The 22,030-nt window shown below is 36.1% G+C and overlaps 2 protein-coding genes across 3 annotated transcripts in view; one reads left to right on the top strand and one right to left on the bottom strand.

The window, feature by feature from the left end:
- Nucleotides 1-17,217, top strand: part of LOC139692063 (uncharacterized) — a 33,301-nt gene extending 16,084 nt beyond the window's left edge. The window contains exons 2-7 of the mRNA XM_071590091.1: nucleotides 10,074-10,286; nucleotides 11,237-11,375; nucleotides 12,378-12,504; nucleotides 12,702-12,750; nucleotides 14,426-14,605; nucleotides 15,358-17,217. Of these exons, the coding sequence (XP_071446192.1) occupies nucleotides 10,074-10,286; nucleotides 11,237-11,375; nucleotides 12,378-12,504; nucleotides 12,702-12,750; nucleotides 14,426-14,605; nucleotides 15,358-16,888 (2,239 nt within the window). The 3' untranslated portion in view covers nucleotides 16,889-17,217. The remainder of the gene's footprint in view (nucleotides 1-10,073; nucleotides 10,287-11,236; nucleotides 11,376-12,377; nucleotides 12,505-12,701; nucleotides 12,751-14,425; nucleotides 14,606-15,357) is intronic.
- A 1,971-nt stretch (nucleotides 17,218-19,188) lies between these two features.
- The window catches only part of loqs (double-stranded RNA-binding domain-containing protein loquacious), a 41,396-nt gene continuing 38,554 nt past the window's right edge, over nucleotides 19,189-22,030 (bottom strand). For both annotated transcript variants that reach the window (XM_071590023.1, XM_071590022.1), the window contains one exon: nucleotides 19,189-19,544. In XM_071590023.1, the coding sequence (XP_071446124.1) occupies nucleotides 19,408-19,544 (137 nt within the window). In that variant the 3' untranslated portion in view covers nucleotides 19,189-19,407. The remainder of the gene's footprint in view (nucleotides 19,545-22,030) is intronic.

A 22,030-nucleotide genomic window follows, 5' to 3' on the forward strand; every position in this document is an offset into this window, starting at 1 on the left:
GCGACCCGCATATATATACGCATATATTTATCGAAATAAAATGAAAAAAAAACAACATTAAAAGCATTATTATCGGCTGATGACTTTACGGTCATGGGAAAAAAAACCGGAAGACCTTCAAAGAGATTAGAACAAATTAACAAAGAATGCAACCTTGAAATAACCGTCCCACAAATCAAAGTGATAGCATTTCATTGAAAATGGAATAATCGTCAGGTCAAAAATCACAATGCATGGAAAACCCATTTTAAAACTCTCGCTCCTCAATTTTATAGAAACAGGCGTTAGTTATGATAACTATTAGTTGCAAGAAAGATGGCATAGAAAAAATACACCGCTCTGAATACAAATACAGGAAAATCTACGGCAATAGAATACTTAATAATACAATAATAAAATATTCAATCATAAAAAATCATTAAACAATGGCAGCAACAATTCTAATATATTGTAAAAAAACAATTATGACAAGAAACGAAAAAAATACACGCGACCGGAATGAGATAGATTCTTGATTAAGTTCTAAGGATGCTCCCGATCAGATGAAATACGCAATGAACACAAGAACAAAACCAAAGATTTCTAACAGAGGGGTAGGAATAAAAGCAAAAGTGAAAATGTGGAAAGGCCACATTGATAGAATTTACGGCAACATATTACCAGTGATGATAAGAATAAAAAAAGCCAAAAGGAGAAAAAGATTTCGGCCAACCCAGGGAAAGATGGGAGGAACTCATTATATGTGAAGTAGGAGCATCCAAAATTATCCATACCGTGACTTTCATTAGAGGAAAAAGAACTGTCTCAGGAGATTTATGGTAGTATCAAAATAGATATTAATATCTAACTTTTCTCTGAGTATATTGTCATTTCGTCGCCTTCTCTCCTCATAGAAATTCCTTAAGAAGCTGATTTGTTATTTAAATAAAGTTTACTGCAGTGATTTTATAAAATATTCAATTCCTGGTGAAATAATAAATTTGTTTTTCCTGCCGTTTAGTTATGACTTTTTTAGTCATTTTAACCCATTTATATGATTAGCACTTGAGACTTTAAACCTTTTATGAAAATTATTATTCATACGCAATAATATAAAACAGAAGAGAAAGAAAAGACATCGTAATAACCGCATTACTTGTTTTCAGTGGCTCCAGTGAAATATTCGAATGCAAGTATATGTGATTATTAGCAATCGCTGCGGGAGGAGTATATTATCTGTCAATGCAACAATTTCAGAGTATAAAACTCATTCGCCTTGACTGGGATTCGAACCCAGATCCCTCAATATCCGGTCGAGTGCTCTAGCCACTTAAGCTACCGAGGCGTCCTCTTAAACTCTGAGAATCCCAGTCAAGGCGAATGATTTTTACACTCTGAAATTGTTGCATTGAAATGCACATTAGCGGATGACTCCGTTAAAAGTTACTGTTGCGGCATCTCCCGCAGTTTCTTTGGAATTTATATTATCTGTATTTTATTCAGACTTATGCCTGTGAATTTGGATATTTTTACTTTGTAAGCGCCTTAAATTTTGTTTAAAAGTATTTGATTTCACACCTCATATTATAATTATTAATGTCATAGCCATGTTTTACCTAATTTGGGAAATATTCTTTAAAAATGTTTAAAAATAATAGTATGGCTGAAAAGATGATTCATCAGACACATCCTTTACCGTGGATTCCACAGGGGAAAAAACAAATAAATTTCCGTTATACGATATATTATCCGTCCATCAAGCGGCTTTAAGATGAATTACCGTTTCCATTGAATGCGCCTTTTTTCTTGAAAACATCCATTTTGGACGTAAAAGGAGAAGCCTCCATAAATATGAGTTCTTTAACTAAACCGTTAGGATAGTAAAATTATATATATATATATATATATATATATATATATATATATATATATATATATATATATATATATATATATATATATATATATAATGTAAAAATAATTACAGAAACAAACAATTAAGAGCGCCTGAAGAAACAGCAATACGATGATTCCGAGTTGTTTATCCCCGACGATAATTTCATTTCCTGTCCATATTTACGTACGTATTTGCCTTGCACTTCCTTCTGAAGCATGAATAAATATGAACGCAGCTGCATGCAACAACTAAACTTGGCCGACAATAGTTCTAAAGGTGTAGTAAAACATCTTTGGTTTCTATTTCCTCCCAAGGGCATCACAGACTGAATAATCAGTGATGGAAAATATACCTTGAGGAATCCAGAGAATGAATTCCTTTTGACTTAGCTAGCTTAGCTTTTACCTTTTGTAAATAATATACGGAAGCAGTGGAGTAGATCTTCGAGGGTGCCGGCAAAAAAATCAACATTAAGTGGCATTGCGGTGACGTGCTGTGTGTATGTGTACATTTCATCACGCGGGACAAAGTGCATTCGCGAGAAATGTGTTTGTTGCTATCTTCGGCATGATCGGCAACCAATGATTTCGTTTCAGCAGGGATGTCGGCTTGGCCACTCCACGTAAAAAGATTTTTGAAACGCATTAAACATCATGTAATAAATTATGATGCCAATAGTCCATACGGGATGTCCGGAACACAAACTTTTACTCTCTCAGAAAACATTATTTAGACTCCCATGAATACAGGTCACATTATATCTACAGGTTGTCTGTGGAAAATATATGGGGAAACTTGAGAGGGAAAACCTCGTTCGTTATCATGTTTCATGATCATAATGCCCAACCGGCGATTGCAGAAAATGGTGGTCTGGTGTTTAAATCTGTTACACAAAGTGAGCATGAGCATAAACGTAAACCTGTACATCAGTGGCCTTATTATTATAATACAAATCTCAATCGAAATTTATTTCTATGTCCAAGACCGAAATAATCAGAAGTAAAGATCTTCTCGCGAAAGGACCACCATAATGAATACCTATAAAGACAAGTGTCGTCACATTTCAAATTCCAAAGTGCGACTCTATTTTCAAAACGAAATCCAGGACATAAATGCTAAATTCAAACAAATCTGTGGGAGGATTGGTTATTTTTTTTAACTACCTACCAAATAAATAGCGAAACCTACGCACCCTACTAGATGGACATGAAAGGCGACTCGAAACTGAAATTATTGGAAAACGTATACGCAGTCTCAAGGTGAAACATAAAACACGAAAAACTGCGCAGCAAGGAATCGACGGGTCTATAGAGAAAACCGTCTCATGAAAAACTCCCATAAAGCCGCGTGATGCGTGTCCCACCCCAGCCTATGTATGCGCATGGCAATGTCAATACATTCAAGGACACTAGTTTCTCAGGCCTCAAGACGGCGGGAGGACCGAAATCTGAAGGAGAAAAAATATTCAAAAAACTCTATATTTGTCTCCCATTACTTTTAGGCGACAAAAATATGCGTATCTTTCCTCTTAATGCGACTTCGAGTCGGTTCTGTCGGGTGGATTAAAAGCTACCTCTCGTCTGGGGACACTCCTTAAAAATTCTGCCTTTCAAAACATGGTTCGAATTTCAAGTCACATATAGTTTTTAACCGATTATGACTCTTGATTAGTGGCCAAATCGTGTCCATCCTCTTCAACTTGTAAGAGAGATCGCTATCAATAGCAAATATAAAATCTTTCGGGAGAACACTCGTCGTCCTACCTGAGCTTAAATTTGGGTGGGCGTACTGTAGATGTCAACGTTGGGGCAAGGAGAATAAGTCGCTTACGATTCCCAATCAAGATTTACTGAATCCGCAGAGGCCTACGTAAGGTCTGATTTTTTCGGGGCCTGCACCTTTGGAATAGAAGCATTTTTAAACAATCAATCTAACTTCATTAAAATCCAAAAAACAACCACATTTTAATTTTGCTATTAGCTCTTCGATAAATAGTCTGAAAAAACTCGCATGAGTATTAACGAAAATTCGCTATCTTCTCAAAAACCACTCATCGGATTTTGAATTTTCCATAAAATTGTCATGCGAATGAAACCATGAAGAAGCCGTAAGCAAAATAACTCTATGAGTACGATGGTTATGAAGGCATTCTCTGTGGCAAATCAGCGTGGCGTCCGTAGCATTTTAATATAACCGATGAAAGGCCGTCTGGCAGCTGGGAAACAAAAAATTACTATTTCAGGAATTTTTTTATATTCACAGATTATGCTCTCCTTTTTAGGTCGTGACAAATAAGGCACTTATATTTTCCCTCAAAACTACAAACCTTTGTCATTTTAAAAGTTATGCGTCATGATAATTATAATTTTTAATCACAATCCACTAGGTTAGGGTAGGTTTTTGATGGACCCTGGAGCTACAAATTACCGTACTCCTAAGCCCTAACTAACAATACACAAATTTCCTTGAATATCCATATTACAATAAATCGCTCTTTAGCTCTGCATTCTTTTTACACACCTTTATTACATCCAAAATCCCTACCCTTCTCCTCCTTCTACTTCGCTTCGCTGGCGTTTTCCTCTCTACGAGGGATTCCTGAAAAGTTGCCGACCTCAACATAAATATGGCAGTACTCTACGACAAAAGTTGGGGAATGTGATTGCATGTGCATTAAAAGGTACTCACCAAAATTTTGGTAATTTTGGACTCTCAGGTTTTGTTTGACAATCGTTTGAGTGAATCATTGTGAGAGTTTTCGTGAAAATGAAAAATATTGATTATCGAGCTGTCATCTAATTTTTGTTTTTGAAAGGCAATACGCCACGGCAAATCAAATAAGAGTTGGACGCAGTGTACAGGGACTCTGCACTATCATTTATGACCGTGAAATTTGGGGCATCTGAGGTTAAACGTGGTCGTACCAGCTTGACTGATGACAAACATTTGGCACGGCCAAGAACTGCGACAACCACCGATAACATCTAAAACGTTCTGCATGTGCCACTGGAAGAACGTCGAATTAAGGTTAGAGAAATAGCAGAGACTACGACAAATCGGAAGATCACGTTTGTCATGTACATACCAATGACTGAAGAAATGGACATGCGTAAGCTATCCGCGCGTTGGGTGCCGCGTTTTGGACCAAAAGCGCATTCGAATGAACATTTCCAAAGCCCTGCTGGAGCGGTTTGAGGGAAGCGAGTCCGATTCTTTGTATCGATTCATAACTTAATATGAAACCTGTATTAACCACTTCACTTCTGAGACGAAAGAACAGTCAAAACAGTGGACTGCAAAGGGTGAACCTGCTCCGAAAAAGGCGAAGACGGTTCCATTGGCCGGGAAGGTGATTGCGACTGTTTTTTGGGATAGTCACGGAATTGTGTCAATCGATTATCTTCCAAATGTAAAGCGATAATGGAAATGTGTTCGGCATTATTACCAGACAAGCAGAAATTACAAAACAAAGACTGCATTAAAAAGAAGAAAATGCTTTTCCATCAGGACAACGCACCTGCTCACATTTCGGCAGTCACCATGGCTAAATTTCTAGAATTGCACTTTGAATTGGTTGACAACTCACTCTCTTCACCAGATCTGCCCCCCAGTGACTTTTCCTGGTTTCCTAACCTTAAAGTTTCGCTTGGAGGTCATTTATTTTCATCGAACGAGGAGGTCATCGCATGCGTAAACGCCTATTTAGCGGAGAAAGACGTCAATTACTATTTGAAAGGGTTAATAAAGCTAGATTATCACTGGAAAAAGTGTCGACTTAAAACGAGACTATATTGAATAGTAAAAATAAATTTGATAACAAATGTCTTGTTTATTTGTTGGGTCGGAAACTTTTTAGACTACCCTACCTATATCCACCTCCCAGTATCTTCCGAATCAATTTGCTCTGCCTTCTTCAATGTACCCCAACAACCATCTCTCTTCCCTAGTAGTAATAGTATTTAGGGGAGGCGACCGACTGCTGAGGTCATTTGCGCCATGGGGGATGAACAGGAAAGGATGAAGGGTGGAGAGAAACCCGGCGTCAGCATTAGCCTACTCTTTGCGAAAGGCGTCATGGGGTCCGCAGCTTAACGTCCCATCCAACGGACGGCGTACTCACTCAAAGTGCCCTCCAAAAAGCACCTCAATTAGGGATCGAGATACCTCTGAAAAATATCCAACACCGCCGGGATTTGGATATTTTTCAGAGGTATCTCGATCCCTACTTGAGGTGCTTTGTGTAAGGCTAACATTCCTAGAACTTTATCGCTGGTTTTTCTTTCCATCCATTTTGATTTTTTCCATTCTTCTCCACATCTCAAAATCCAATCTACGCTTATCCTTATGCCTCATTGACCAAGGTTTCAAGCCACACGAGTACACTACACTACATATTCAAGCTTTTATTGTGTTATCAACCCCCTCCTCTTTGAACATATGTCTTTGCCAAACCAAAATTTTCTTTTAACTGCGTTTGATAAAGAAACATTAACAAAGAGGGAGTTAATAGTAGAATTAAAACAGTTATTTTGAAATCACAACAAAATTTATGCAAAGTAGTAAATAATCTCTTTCTACTAAGTTTGTCTCTCTTTGCTTATTAATATATTAGTGTATGGGAAGTCCTTTGTTGTCAATTTCAAAGCAAATTTGAGAGAATTATGACAAGTCGATTTTACACTGAAAAATATCGCTGAATGAGGGAAGCTCAGTGGATGCAGCACAGGGCTACACATTGGAGGGCCTTGGTTCGATTCCCTGGGTTGGATGCCTCTGGACACCTTCAGCTTCACCCTGTGTGATTTTTTTAGGTAACAGATCCTCCTGGGAAACCATAGAGCACAGGGGAATGAACCTGTTTTATTACTGTGACCTCTCTTACCATTGTAAGACAGCCCTAGGATTATTCTTTTTGAAAACTATTTGTGCTTTCCTAATGGTTTATCTCAGCTGAAATCTTCTCAAGGTCCTCTAACCTTACACTCTCTGTTTTTAATTTTACATGAAATGGACAGCTTATATTTGTGTTCCTCTATGAAGGATTTGAAGCATTTAATGCTAATTGAATGAAGTCTGATCAACATGAAATATCACCTCCACTATGCTTGGCCGTAGTATTTCAGTTCCAGAGTGCTTTTGGGACATAGTAATTCAATGGGGAGGGTGTTGGGCTACTGACTGGAGGACCTGGGTTTTAATTCCCATGGATGACTCTGGCCACTCTCAGCTTTACAGAACAGAGAAAGGAAGTGCCCCCTCTCCCATTTTGGTCCTTTATTTCAAACACTATTGGGCTGAGTACTAAGTGAGCTCTACCCTCACTTAGAAAACCAACCTGCAGGTTGATAGCTTTGGATGAATCCCTTAATGATTACTTGTAGTCAAATATATTTAATGGCAAATAGGATTGATCAGCACTCATTCTCTGTATATCATCACATGAGACATAGGACAAGCTTTATTTAATTCACATTAATCAAAGTGGTGGCCACACTGGTGTGACTCTTAGTACCCACTTAAAAGTGCTACTGTGAATGGCCTCTGGGAGTTGTACTTTCAAATGCTATCACTCAAAGTTTCATTGATCATGGAAAAGATATTATCAAATTTATTGACATTATCCAAAAGCAGTAATGAAGAATAATGGTACAGTATAAAGTTTCAATCGCAAAGTAGTTTGATGGGTGGTCTCATGAAAATTTGGCTTTCACAAATTAAAACCTTGTATTTATCTCGGATTTACCACAACGGGATACTCTTTGATCAACACTGCTCAATCTCCACTTTGAAATTATATTACAGGACCCACTTGTGCCCATTACAAACCAATAATCACATAAGAATTGATCAATGAAAGAATATAAAATGAAACTAATTACTTGTGAAATTCAGTGCCCTCACTTATCTGCAGATTCTACTGTTTTTAATGTTGCTGACTGAGCAATGAATTGAGATTTTCAAGGCAACATCTATGTCCTAATTGCATAACACCCCATGTTTTCAAAACACCATTCCTTAATTTCAACAAAACAAATTGTAGAAGAGACATTTGGAAAAACTGGATTTTTTTTAAATCTAAAACTACTAAATTTAGATTTTGACGTGAAAATGCTAAGATTTTGAACCTTTGACCTGCAGGACCCATCAAACTATTTTCTGGTCTTAAAACTTGTAGTAGAGTACCTAATTAATGAATATCTTCCTATGTAGCTTAGGTGAAGATAATTCCAGAAACAAAAATGTTCAGAGAAATTACGAAGAGCTGAACTTTCTTAAGCACAACAATGACCTAGTACTGATAACACACACAACTCATAAACTTATTAATTCACGACCAAGAAATTTTCATAGTGTGAAGAAAAGAGAATCAAAATTTATGGGAAAATGAGTAAAAAATAATTTTTATGTGAGGTAAAATTCAGGTTACCACTTTGGAAAATAAACGCATGTTACTACTTCAGATAAATTATGGTTTATAATGGAAAAAAGTACTTAGGAATTACCTACTTGAAATGAATAATTTCATCAATACTTACATCGGCACATCATCAAAAATCATACAACTAATTACGGAGCGATACCAAATCAGAGAAAACAACATAATAAGGTAGCTGATATTCAAAGAATCATTCCCTCCAATAAGTCATCTCATAAAAAGTATATGTACACGAATTTTTAAAGTGGATTTAGCATTTTCCTAATAAAAGTGAATTATCTGCATTTAGGTATTCTGCACGGAGCAATAGTATTTAGGAGATAAATGATAAAAATATGTAATTTATTGGCAGTAATTTACATCTTTCTTGCTTTTATTATATTTTTGGATGAATAATGCATTTAGGAACTGCAATATATTTTTAAGATGGTTTTGAAACCCATTTTTCCCTCCGACTATAAATAATCTTTCATTTCACAGAATGAAAGTGGACTTGATTCAGGAGAGTCTCATAAAAGATGCAGCCACCAGCATACGGTTGGAGAGCTCTAACATTTCTTGAGGATTCTACCAATGGGTAGTCATTGGAATGGAATGTTTAAAATACATAGAAAAGGCATTTAGTTGATAGCCTCTTATAGTATCATATACTGTATAGCTTCGCCTTGCCTTCATACCCACAAGTGAGCTCGACTCTTAAGTGTGCTTGACTCCCTGGAATCTATTATTTATACAACTGATTTACAGAAGATGAATTAACGTTGAGATATGTTAAAAGATGGGCGAATGTGCCAACCCCAAGTGAATATTGGCATAGGGCCAGAAGAAAGGAGAATTAATGTTGACAAGTATATGCACTGTTGCATCACAGCATCACAACGGCTAGCATATACATACACTAGTATTTAGTGGCACAACCTAGATTTAAATATGGGGAGGGGTGTTAAAAATAAGAAGCAAAAATTGAAATTATTGAAAATTACATAAAAGGCTTTAAAAAAATCATAGATCATTCATTGGAAAATTTATTTGAAATGCAAGGTATTAAATTACTTCAAATCATAGCAACTGGAATCTTCTCTGAAATAACAGCACAGCATACTGAGTTCGGTCAATGCACTATATGTGCACATCAAAATTTTACTGTGATATGTCACATCTCAATGTGGTAGCCTGGCATTCCAAAGAGTTGACTACAACTGACTGAAGACTTTTGAATTCAGATCTGTGCAATGCTTCTGGTCATCCAAAGCCAGCTGTGTGATATTCCACAAACCAGAACTTTGAGGGAAGCAATAATTGGTAGAGGGGGAGGAACTGATCCCCTGGCCTTCATTAGTGAGTTTTAAATATCATTGAGATTTGTACAAAGTGATCTCAGCCATCCCTTTTCATGCAAATCTTTGGGTTGAGGTATGCGCTAGGTTTTTACAAGCCATTACTCCAAGTGCATTTCTTTTAGCCTATCTTAAGTAGATCATATGGCATGCTATCTATTTACATCACTTAAATTATCTGTTCATCTCTATGCTGAGATGAGCAGATGGAAACCAATTCATAAATATTATTATTACACCAGGTTCCTCTCTTGCCCACTTGAAAGTTCCCGCCATGTCATTCTATGAAGTTATGAAATTATATAATTTTACTGTTAGTCATATGTTAATGTCTCGTTTGCTTATTTATAAAAAATTGATGAAAACGATTACTTGGAACTCGCTCGATTCATTTGTATTCTAATAATCATCATCTGTTTTTCAGGGGAATGTTCACCAACATCAAAAAGTGTCGTTCCAAAGCCTCAGGAAAGGAATTTGCGGCCAAGTTCTCCCTCAGGAATAGATGTGGAACTGATTGTACTGCAGAAATATATCATGAAGTTGCACTGCTATCAATAGTGGCACAATGCCCACATGTGGTGCATCTATGTGACATTTTTGAGACGCCACAGGAGATAATATTAGTACTGGAATAGTAAGTATCAATACTAATGTTAGGAAACTGCACTGAGAAAATACTCAGAGTACGTAATAATCTATGTAAGTGGTGGAAATTCAGCAATTGAAATATCTTTGTAATTACAGTGATACATTTGCTTAGGATTGCTAATATACAGATTCAGATACTTGTACGCAGCATTTTAGCACTATGTATTAAGGATTGCTTATTATATCATGACAGGGACACTAATCCCTAGAGATAAAGAATATGTTCATATCCTAATTTACCAATTATAAAAATTAATTAACTCCATTAAGTGGTTTTCTTGGAGCAATACACTGTGCAATTCTAATGAAAAAATAATCAATACAAAGAGATAATTGTAAAAACCATAATCCATTCCTTTTAAATATTATTCATTCACACAATTCAGATAAAACTGATCACCCCCATTAGATATAAGATCCTAGCAAGTTGTACTGTTCCTCATCAGTGAAGGATTTTCATCCTTATTGTAGTTTGTATAAAAAATTTCCAAATTGCCCAAGCTGTGCACTTTCTGAGACAAAAGCATAGCCGAATTCAATTGCTTCAGGCTCAGCTTTGTGAAAATTCATCGTCACTGAACAACTTTGTATAAATACAAAGAATGACTTCCTGAAGCAACTACTTGTCAATATTCATATGCTCATAGTTTTCGGACAAAGGTTATTTAAATGGCAATACATTTGCTAGGATCATTGTTTTAATTGTATCGCATGATGTAACAAAAAACATTTTATATTATGTTTACAATGATTTGTATAAGCCATGCAAATTGACTCTACTTTGAGAAAAATGATTTTTTTTAACTATGGGGGATTTATATTCAGCGTTTAACTCTAAGCTGAAAATAATAATAACAGTGGCATTCCTTATAAATTTCAGCATAGTAGCAACCTTATGAGTTAAGAGTTTAAATTTATATTGATTCTCTGTTTCAGTGCTCCCGGTGGTGATCTACAGAGCATCATTGATGATAACATGGTTCCATTTGAGAGTGACGTGGTGGAATTTGTGCGAATAGTCCTGGAGGGTCTGGAGTACATCCACAAGAACAAAATAGCTCATCTTGATATAAAGGTTCATTCACATTGTATATTAAAGCATTATTGGAATCTGTAAGCATGTTGTCAGTACATCACTTGGCCACTAAAAAACTAGAGCATCAATTAAACCCATATTTACATGTGGATAGGGGGTTTATAAGTACATTGTTAATTTCCCAACTAGGTATCTCAAAATACGTCCCAAAATTATTTCTTTTTCTGCTGCACACTTTCTTGAAAAAGCTGAAAATTCAGAGAAATGTAGTACCAACTATTAGATTTGATAATCTCTGAACTTCCCTAACTGACATTTTGTGTCTGTTGTACCTTATTTTTTAGAGATACTTCATTTTCCAATTACATATTTATGATTAGACTGAAAAATTTATGGAAAATGCAATAATGGTACCTTAAAATTGTAATCAGCGGTTATTTTTATGCGCATTACCAATTACAAACTTTTTGTCATGGCATAAATCATTGCAAAAAGTGTTCCTTCAGTTTACATAGATTACACCAGTATTCTATTAAGATCTGAAGACCCACATGATTTCATTGAAAGAGTCCATTTGAAATGTTCATAAAAATTACCCTGAAGACTGTAATAGTGAGGGGATTGAGATGGTGCGGGGGCTAACGTACTGGCTTTCCACCCTGAGGGCACGGGTTCAAATCCCAGCGGTGTTGAATATTTTTCAGAGGTATCTCGATCCCTACTTGAGGTGCTTTGTGGAGGGCACTTTGAGTGAGTACGCCGTCCGTTGGATGGGACGTTAAGCCGCGGACCCCTCGGCGCCTTTCGTAAAGAGTAGGCTAATGCCGACGCCGGGTTTCTCTCCACCCTTCATCCTTTCCTGTCCTTTCCCTATGGCGCAAATGACCTTAGCTGTCGGTCGCCTCCCCTCAAAACTACTACTACTACTGTAATAGTGAATCCATTCAACCAAATAACTGAATTTCATAACTGGGAAATGAAAGAGAGAAAAATGTTGCCCATATTTTACACTTAACTTCTTTTTTTATGGTTTTTATATAGCCACAAAACTTGGTCATGATGGGAGCATTTCCAGATTGTGACATCAAACTATGTGACTTCGAAATTTCGAGAGCCATTCTTCCAGGTGAAAGCATCCGAGAGATTTTGGGAACTCCAGACTATGTAGGTAAGCAAAGATAAATTATGAAGACTGGATGACTGCACTCCATCTATAGCATAAATAAAACAAGAAAATTCAGAAGTAGGCTTAATAAAAAATAGATTTTTATGGAAATGCATTATAATATATTAACTTAAAACCTCTATCATATACAATAACTAGAAAGCGATTAATGATTAATTGTTTTTACATTTCTTTTTCAGCCCCGGAGATACTGCATTACGAGTCCATCTCAACTGCTGCAGATATGTGGCAAGCAATAATTTTATTAATATTTTAAATTATAGTTCTACTGGCTATGGTTATTGATAAATTGATGCCCAGACCAATTATTAGGCTAATAAATCAAATATATTAAAAAACCAAATCAGATCAAATTACTTAGATTAGTATCTAATTTATACATAATGACCACTTCAGTAAAATGCACACCTCTTGAAAGATTTGTAGCTTAAAATTAACATTATAGAATGCCAAGGCTTAGCTCACCCCACCATAAAATGACCAGCAGCAGTCAATTGACCATTACAATTTTTTCATATTTACAAATATTATTTTTATAACTTTTTTATTTTTTGAAAAATTATATGGGATTTAAATATTTTACATTGCTTGTCAGGCTTGAAGATATACCTTCAAAAAAGTATATGAAAATATTTATTTTTTGCTACATTCAATACACTTTATAGTCCCTGACTTTTGTAAAACAATCTTAAAATGTTTTAAATATAAGTAAAACATAAAAATCAATTAATGTAAACCTTTTTTTAATCCACTACCTTTAGATAAGGGAATGATCACAATGGTAATCATCATCTCAAGTGCTTTGATAATCAAGGCATTGTAAACCAAATGGCACAAATCCACTGTTTGTCAAAAACTTGTTTCGCTGCATTTCTAGAAGATCTTTGATAAGTCCTTGAAGAAATGTCCTTTGTGAATTGAGGGTAAAACAAATAATGATGGTGAAGTTAACCGGTAGACAAAATGAGGAATGGGAATAGAAAAACAAGGAAGAGAGAAAGGGAAGGAAATCTGGAGATGAGGAAGTAGAGGAAGAACATAGGATGGGAAATTGGATAAAACATAGGAAATGGACCAGGGAAAAGAAAGGAAACAGGGAGGTTTTCCAAAATTACAAGCATATTCATGAAGTAAACACAATGAAGTTCTGCATGAGATCAAATTTTTGAGAGGCTTAATGCATCCTAGTCTGCTGATTTCTCCACTCCTGAAAAACTTGGGCCAGTCTCTCACTCCCTAAGATGCTTGAAAACGATTCTAGAATATTTTCGTAGGAGAAATATGTAAAACATAAATAGAATTAGAGGAAGTATTATCCAATTAACTTTTACCTATGCTACCAACAAATATTTAAAACAAATATACATATAAATAGACCGCTATTATCACCAAATACTTAAGCATCAAAGGATCAACTTTTCCATGAAATGACCTTTGCCTAAAATGAAGGCAATTCAAAATATCAAAAAACAATACGACGAAAAGTACCTCATTAAGTTAAGTACTTCTTAAATAAAAAATGGTCAATTGACCACAGCTGAATGTTCTAATTTTAAAGAATCAGTTATATCAGCATACAGTTAATGAGTAGTTCAAAAAAAGTTTAACAGAATGTCAGTGCATATTTCATATTTTACTTTGTCCACTGTATCATGCATGTCTCTTCTGCTATCAACAGAAGTGAATGAAAGAAGAGTTCTTTTAAGAGCTAATGCATAAAATTTGAATGTCATAATTAGTCACAGGTAATTTTAATCTTAAACTATCGTAAATACTACATCAATCACTATTACAACTGTTGCTATGCCTACTGTGTAAACTCAGTGTGCATAAGTTATAAATATTAACTGAAGGGGATTGGTGTAGTGACAATATTTGATTATTGAAATTTATTTTTTTGCAGGTCCTTAGGGGTTACTACTTATGTACTCCTGACTGGATTTTCTCCATTTGGAGGTGACACAGACCAAGAAACATTTTGCAACATCTCTAAAGCCCAATTAGATTTTCCAGAAGAGCTCTTTGAGGATGTATCTGAGCAGGCCAAAGACTTTATTACCCGCCTCCTAGTGCGAGAACCTAGGTAAGCTAATGAGTACCAAAAATTAATAAAAATCAATTAAGGCTAACTTTTTTGAGAACCCATTCCAACCTACCATTGACATTTATTGCTACTTTATAGAGGAAATGAAAAGTAAAATTAATAGTTCTTGAGGTCATTAAATTTATAATCAAAGTTTTAACTATCCATCTTGATTGAATTATCTTCACCTATATCTCAATAATGATAATTGAGGTAAAAATTTTAATCAGAGTCCCATAAGAACATATTTACTCATTTAATACGGCAAATATAATTCTAACCACCCGTCTTTAGACCTTACTTCTTTACAGAAAAAGATAAACTGTCCATTTATCAGAAGGACTCATTTTGGTTTCACTATTAAACAAAAAATTTCATTAACTATTGATTTACTGGCATTCTTCATTGAATTCAACTTATGTTTGTCCCTCAAATACATTACATAACATTTATGCATTATTTATTTTTAATAACACTAAATGGGGGTGCATTTACAAAGTAGTGGAGCAGATTTATTTTTTGAAATGATTAGTAGATATATTTCTTGAAATGATCACCAATATTTCAATAATTTAATGGCAATATAAGTTTATGAGACACTATTTCATGGCATTAAAGTACTCTAAACCATACACACATAATGAAAAAGCCGATAAAATACCTTTTTAAAAATTTTAATGAATTAATATAAAAATAATTTGACAACTGGAGCTCTAAACCTTGTCATAGCATGGCTAAATTTACTTTTACAGCTCAAGACCTACTGCATCTGACTGTCTTAAACATCCATGGATCTCTCAGCAATCAAATCGAACACCCGGGCCATCTGGAAGACGCTACCTCTCAGTGTCTGCAGCACCTTCCCCTGCTGTCAGCTGCAGGGACTTGACTCTTCTGCGAAGACACCTTTCCAAATCTCGCGAAGCTTTGTTTGAGAGAGTTGCTAGCAGTAACTTCAGGAAGGCACTTTCTAGATCTCGAGATAGATTATGTGGCAGTCATTTGTCCTTGGTTGCAAGATCTCGGGACACCCTTTATGATTTGCCCACCACAGCCGCAAGAAGACGCTCCAGGGATGAACTCTCCACTCTCTTGTCCCGATCTCATGAGGCGCTTGCGCTGAGGGACTGCTTGCAAAAGGTTGGAGCAAGACCACTTGCGGGATTCTATGGCTCTATGGTTGATACCAACGTGAACCAAGGTTTGGAGCCAGACAACCAGTTTACCATGAGCAGTGCGGCATTGGCAACTACAAATAGCCCCTCCCTTCTAAATGGTAACACTTCACCACTGAACAACAGTACGGAAGAAGCAGCCAGTGAAGGTGCCGTTGAAGATAGTGACTCTGAAGGAACTTTAAGGGACTGGAAGGAGGAAGGATCAGGGACAACATCGCCTGAAAATGCCATTGCAAAGGTATGCGATTCTGATGGTGAGAGTGATCGTGAGAGAGTTTCCTGCAGTGATGAGCAGCAAACAAAGGACCAAGAGCGAGGGGAGGTGGATACAGAAGTATTGAGAGATACTGTTGGAAAGCAAGAGTCAGAGACTGAGAAAGAGAGGGAGAAGGATATAACTTGTGAGAGTGAATATGCATCCATGAAGAGCCAAGGAATAGAAGAAATAGAGAGCAGTCAGGAAAACGAGTCCCAAACTGAAGAACCAGAAGAGCCACGCTACACTGTGGCACAATTAATATCTGTGTTCAACAAGAGATGGGAATCCAGTAAACAGTTAGGGGTTGGTAGACCACCTCCTATTACTCTTCCAACTATGCCAGAAGATGAACTTGAAAAGGAAGAGCTAGCCGAAGAACCCACGAGTTCAAAAGAGAGCATGGTGAAGGAAGAAGGAAATGGTGATGATGATGGAAAGGTTGGGACTGATGCTGAAGATGGGAATCACCCATCTCTTACCCAATATCTCAGATCTGGGTCCTTATCTAGTGAAACGAGTGGTTATGAGACGCCCAGCGACGTATCCAGCATGGCTTCATGGGAAGAGGGTATTACCAAACAGGCTAAATCCATCCCAGTTGAGAAGGAGCAAGAGGTCAGCACAGGAAGTCATGCAATTGAGAGGAGAGGCAGTGCGCAAGGTTCTGTCTTTCATCACACATGGGGGATGAAGGTGTGTGATGGCTCCTATAGCAGAGCAATGTCTAGGTTCGGGAATGCAGACCGCAATCTTGAACAGAGGGGTCGTGCTTGTAAGCCTTTAGGGGAGCAAACAGTGGAGAAGTCCCATAGGAAGTGCAAATCTTTGGTGAAGCCTTTCCTATAAATATCTTCCTGAGAATGGAAATGCAGCATGTGTGCTTGTTGAACACTAGAGACCATGTGTGATGCTCTTGCCCACAGGCTATACTTTAATTATTGATTTTTGATTCCAGTTTGACCTTAATATAAAATAATTACCAATATATTTTTTTTTTAAACAATCTTATTAAGTATTCTGCGAAACAATTTTTAAATTTACCTCAATTTGTCACTAATAATTCTAGAAATTTGTGGTACACTGGTATACTTTGGTAACTCAATACTCAGGTAAACTAAACTCACTGTTATTGCTAAATTATTAAAGATATGCATGCGTGCACTCTTTTATGTACATAAATGTGATAAAACTATCATTGTGTTATTGATTGAATTGACCTCTTATGGCTAGCAGTATTAAAAAAAAGAAAATACTCCAATAGCCTTAAACAATTAACAGAACTGTTTACGGCTATTGGAGTCTTTTCATCTATTTAATATCATTGTGTTAACAATTATATGAGGGTGTCCCTCTGGTGTCTTACAGAAATCCATGAAATCCATAGAACGATGCAACTTTTGCTCTACATGATGTTCCTAAATACACAAATAAACATGTCACCACTACTTTTCCCAATAATTACATGGGAAATAATTAAATTTGACTAAAATAATTGAAAATTTGCATTGACGTTACGCAGGGACATTACAAATTAAGGTTATATTTGGATGTTCCTTGCAAAGATTAAACCAAATGCCTCAAGCTTAAAAATTGAATACTGTCACTTGAAGACTCCTAAAAAGTCAAATTTCAGTCACATGTAAAAAATATTATTTCATCAATATCCTATACATCAGAAGTTTTTTTCTCAAAGCTAAAAGTGAGCTTACTAGGGCTCCTGAATATGCGAGGGTAATTTGAGAAGTTCTCAGAATGGAATAAAAATAAACGACTTACCTCAGTGAAATTTTTTGTATTTTTCAATGTAGTCTCCCTGTACACTAATGCACTTGGTACAGCTATGTTCCAATGTCTTGATTCCATCTCAAAAATTGGATTCCTTCAGGCCTGCAAAATACCCATGTAATTTCACTGTTAGTTCTTTATTTGAAGAGAATCTCCGTCCACAGAGGAAAATTTTGAGCTCGGGGAATGGTAGAAATCTGATGAAACCAAATCAGGCAAGTGAGGCCAATGTAGCAACAACTCGCATCTTAGTTCACATGTTGCTATGGCAATGGCACTTGTGTGTGGGCGTGTATTGTCTTGATGAGACATAACTTTCTTCCTTACCAATCCCGGCCTTTTTTGGGTATTTTTTGCTGTAGTTGGTCCAGGAGATAAGCGCATTATTGTCCAGTAATTATTTGGCCAGTGGGAAGATAATCTATCAGCCGAAACCCCTTTCGCATCCCAGAAAACTGAATCATTCACTTGTCCAGCCAACCCCATTGCCTTTGCTTTCTTTGGTGGTTGTGAATCAACATGTTTCCACTGCTTCGACTGCTGTTTTGTCTCTGGGGTATAGCAGTGGGTTCAAGTTTCATCTGTGGTTAAAAACTATTGCATTAAGTGTTGTTGGCTGCTCTTAAAACAGGTCAAAATTTGTTAGGAAATTTCCATTCTGATGAGTTTGAGATCATACGTCAAGAGTGGTGTCATCCATCTGGCAGATAGTTTTCTCATATCAAATTCCACCATTAAAATGCGATATCCCCACACAGATGACATCCCTATAGTTTCAGTAATTTTTTGCAATTTCAGAAGATGATTATTCTTGACCATTTCAAGCACTTTTTCAATAATTTCTGGGGTAGTGGTACATTTTTCCCAATGTCCAAATGGAACATTATCTGAGCTGTCCTGACCAAACTTTAACTCGTTTGTTCACTTGGCAACCATGGAATACAAAGGAGCAGAGTCCCCCAGAGGGTTCTGAAGATCAGCATAAATTTCCATTGCTTTCATATCTTTATTATGAAGTATTTAATCACTGCTCGAATCACAATTTTCTCCTTCTTCACAAATCACTACACAGGAACAATGACAGAGAGAGGCGTCTGCACCACGGATCTCTTCCCAGGGCACTGACACATTATGTGTTTACTCCAAAGTATTACCTATTACTATGCAGACAACTTATTGCACTAGCACTGACATAGGGTGGTGATTCCGAGAACCTTTCAAACTATCCTCATAATACAATGCAATTAAAAGTCTTTGACCCATATCATATGACATATGGGTAATCAATGGAGCAAGAATGAGAAACAGCCCAAAAATGTCATACATCAAGAGAAAATATAAAGAATAAAACAACATTTTGTGCAAGATTTATTACTTAAAATGCCTAAATAATAGGCATTTGTCAGTGATCGATAATCAAGTACACATCACGAGAGATTCCTATCACAGAATTGGACACACAAATTAGTATCATAAATTATATTTCTCACATAAAAATTGACTGATTAAATTATAAAAAGAAATAACCACACACAATTTGTGGTGCACACAACAGAAATTATCAGAATATATTAATTTTTTCACTTTTTAGTCATTATTCTGATGTACTCTAAAGCATTTTTAGCGGCACTTTCGTGAGATTCCATAACTGTAACACCAGTCCCAAAACAAACTGCAACAGGTAGTGTTGAGAGTTGCAGTAAGCACTGATATTTACCTGGAGGATAAAGCCAAAAACAAATTCAAAGAAAAGAATTAAAAATCATGGGCAATTATAAATATTTCAGCATAAACATTATTATATTATTTTAATTTTTTTGGAGGTTAAAAAAGCTCAAAAATCAAGAAGTACCTGAGAAATCTCTTAAAAGGAAACTACATCAAGTTCAATAGTGATTGAGAGTTCATGATAGTAACATTTTATTTACTTAACACATCATGGTTGACATAGGTCATACATGAAAGACAATTAAAAACATGAAGACAACTTTTATATTAATGAACACCATGCCAATACAGTGTTTTGCATTTATAGAAATCACTGATGCTAAAGAAAAAATGACATTGCAGATGTGATTTCTACAGTTCCTTAAAAACAGTAATACTAATGGAGGATTTTGTGGTCTTAAAGAGAGTAAAACTAATGCAATAATTTCAGAGTGTAAAAATCATTCACCTTGACCGGGATTCGAACCCAATTTGAGGGATTCTTAAACTCTGAAATTATTGCATTGAAATGCACATAAGCGGATGACTCTGCTAAGAATGAATGCTGTGGCATCTCCCACAGTTTCTTCAGGGTAAAACTAGTTGTGAATTTTATGGCAATGGACAGTTTGTTGAAGATAGTCAAGGAACCATCACAGGTTCCACTTTGGTACATGGTCAGCCTGTAATGATTAACATATTCCAATAAAATTAAGAATACAAAGTAACTTTCCACTGTCCTTTATTGGCGTACAACCGGTTTCAACGCTCAAGCGTCATCATCAGGTACCTTGATGCTTGAGCGTTGAAACCGGTTGTACGCTAATAAAGGACAGTGGAAAGTTACTTTGTATTCTTAATTTTATTAAAATGAATTTCCACAAGGTTGAGCCGGGAACTATTGAATATTAACATATTCTATTTTGCCATTGAGCATTATGCAGGTAGGCATATCACAATACTTGAACGAGTGTAGCACTGCCCTGCCTCACAAAATTTACACAGAAAGTTGCTAGGAGCTAGACAACCAAGCAGGATTGTTATGGGAAACCTTACATATACAGGATGCGGCACTTAAATCTGGGCAAGCAAGCGTTTCCTCGAATGAGATTTCCTCACCGGGTTAGCAAAACCTTCCCCAGACTACTCCGAAGTATTATACTTAGCCACAATATTGTAGGTAGTTGATCTAGGGTACCAGAAGAATCAAAACTATTTCACTAGGTGGATGCCCAATGCGAACTATTTCAATAATAGCGGCTCTTCAATTGTACTATGCGCTTGTAAAAACATTTCGGCCATTTTGAGGTTATGACTGTTTAATAGATGCCTGTAGCTTTCAAGAATGCCTATCGCGACCTCCAGTGGAACTACATTATGATGGAAAATTAAAATTGAAATTTGTCCGGATATGATCGTTGCACCCTGTACTTTGATGATAAAGAAATATAAATTTTGAGATTTTTTTATTCAATGACAGGCAAGGAGTAGAATAAAAATGGAAAGAAGGAAAATATCCTGGTGCTAAAACATCAGGAATTGTTCATGTGTTGACTTCAAAGAAATGAACATTAAGGGAACAAAGTTTCCATAAATCATGCTGTAACAGCTTCATATAATTAAAGTATTATTCACAAGATATCACTTAAAAGAATTTCTAAGAATTATTCACAAGGCCGACATCAAAGGATTTGGGTTCGAGTCTCAGTCAAGCTGAATGATATTTTCACTCTGAAATTTTTGCATTGAAATGCATAATAGCGGATAACTCTGTTAAAAAGTTACTGTCGCAGCATCTCCCGCAGTTTCTTTGAATTATTCGCAAGAACTATTCAACAGGAATACAGTTTGCTATGTACTCTTGTGAACCCTGAATGCCTTTATAAGGATTTTTTATACATTTCAAACATGAACATTTGAGTATTAAATGAAAAAAAAGTTATGTTAACAATAATTTTCAAAGAAAAACAATTCCAAAGTTGTCTTATATCATACACTCTCCTCATTACAGCTAATCCTATTATTATTTTTAATGAGAAAACAAGCCCAGAATAACAAAGAGTTACTGACTGTAATGCACTGCCTGTTCTTTAAGTAGAATACAGACTGAGATAACTGATTTGAGTAAGAGAGTCATGCAATGAATTGCTATCAGAAATTGAATGGAATTTTTATTCATCTTTTGAGATGATAACTTTATTTAATAAAGGTTGAAACTACTTCACCTTAATTTAGGGTGACAATTGCAAATTTCAAAAATTGAGCAAAAACCATCAGTCTCAAAAATGGCTGGAGTTAATTCTGTCCACCTCCACTAATAAAATTTGCAAGGAATATCCTAACAGTTTCAGGCTTAACTTTGTGGAATTCTTTCATGGTGAGGGTGTTGTATTGTACCTGATGATGATGCGCAGCATCGAAACCATGGTCATGTTGTATTAAAAGTATGTGGAAGTGCAAAGTTGTTTTTTTCTCTTTCTTTCACCCTCACCATGA

The sequence above is a fragment of the Hetaerina americana genome, unplaced genomic scaffold (genome assembly GCF_022747635.1).
Source record: "Hetaerina americana unplaced genomic scaffold, ioHetAmer1.1.p SCAF_4, whole genome shotgun sequence".
Lineage (NCBI taxonomy): Eukaryota > Metazoa > Arthropoda > Insecta > Odonata > Calopterygidae > Hetaerina > Hetaerina americana.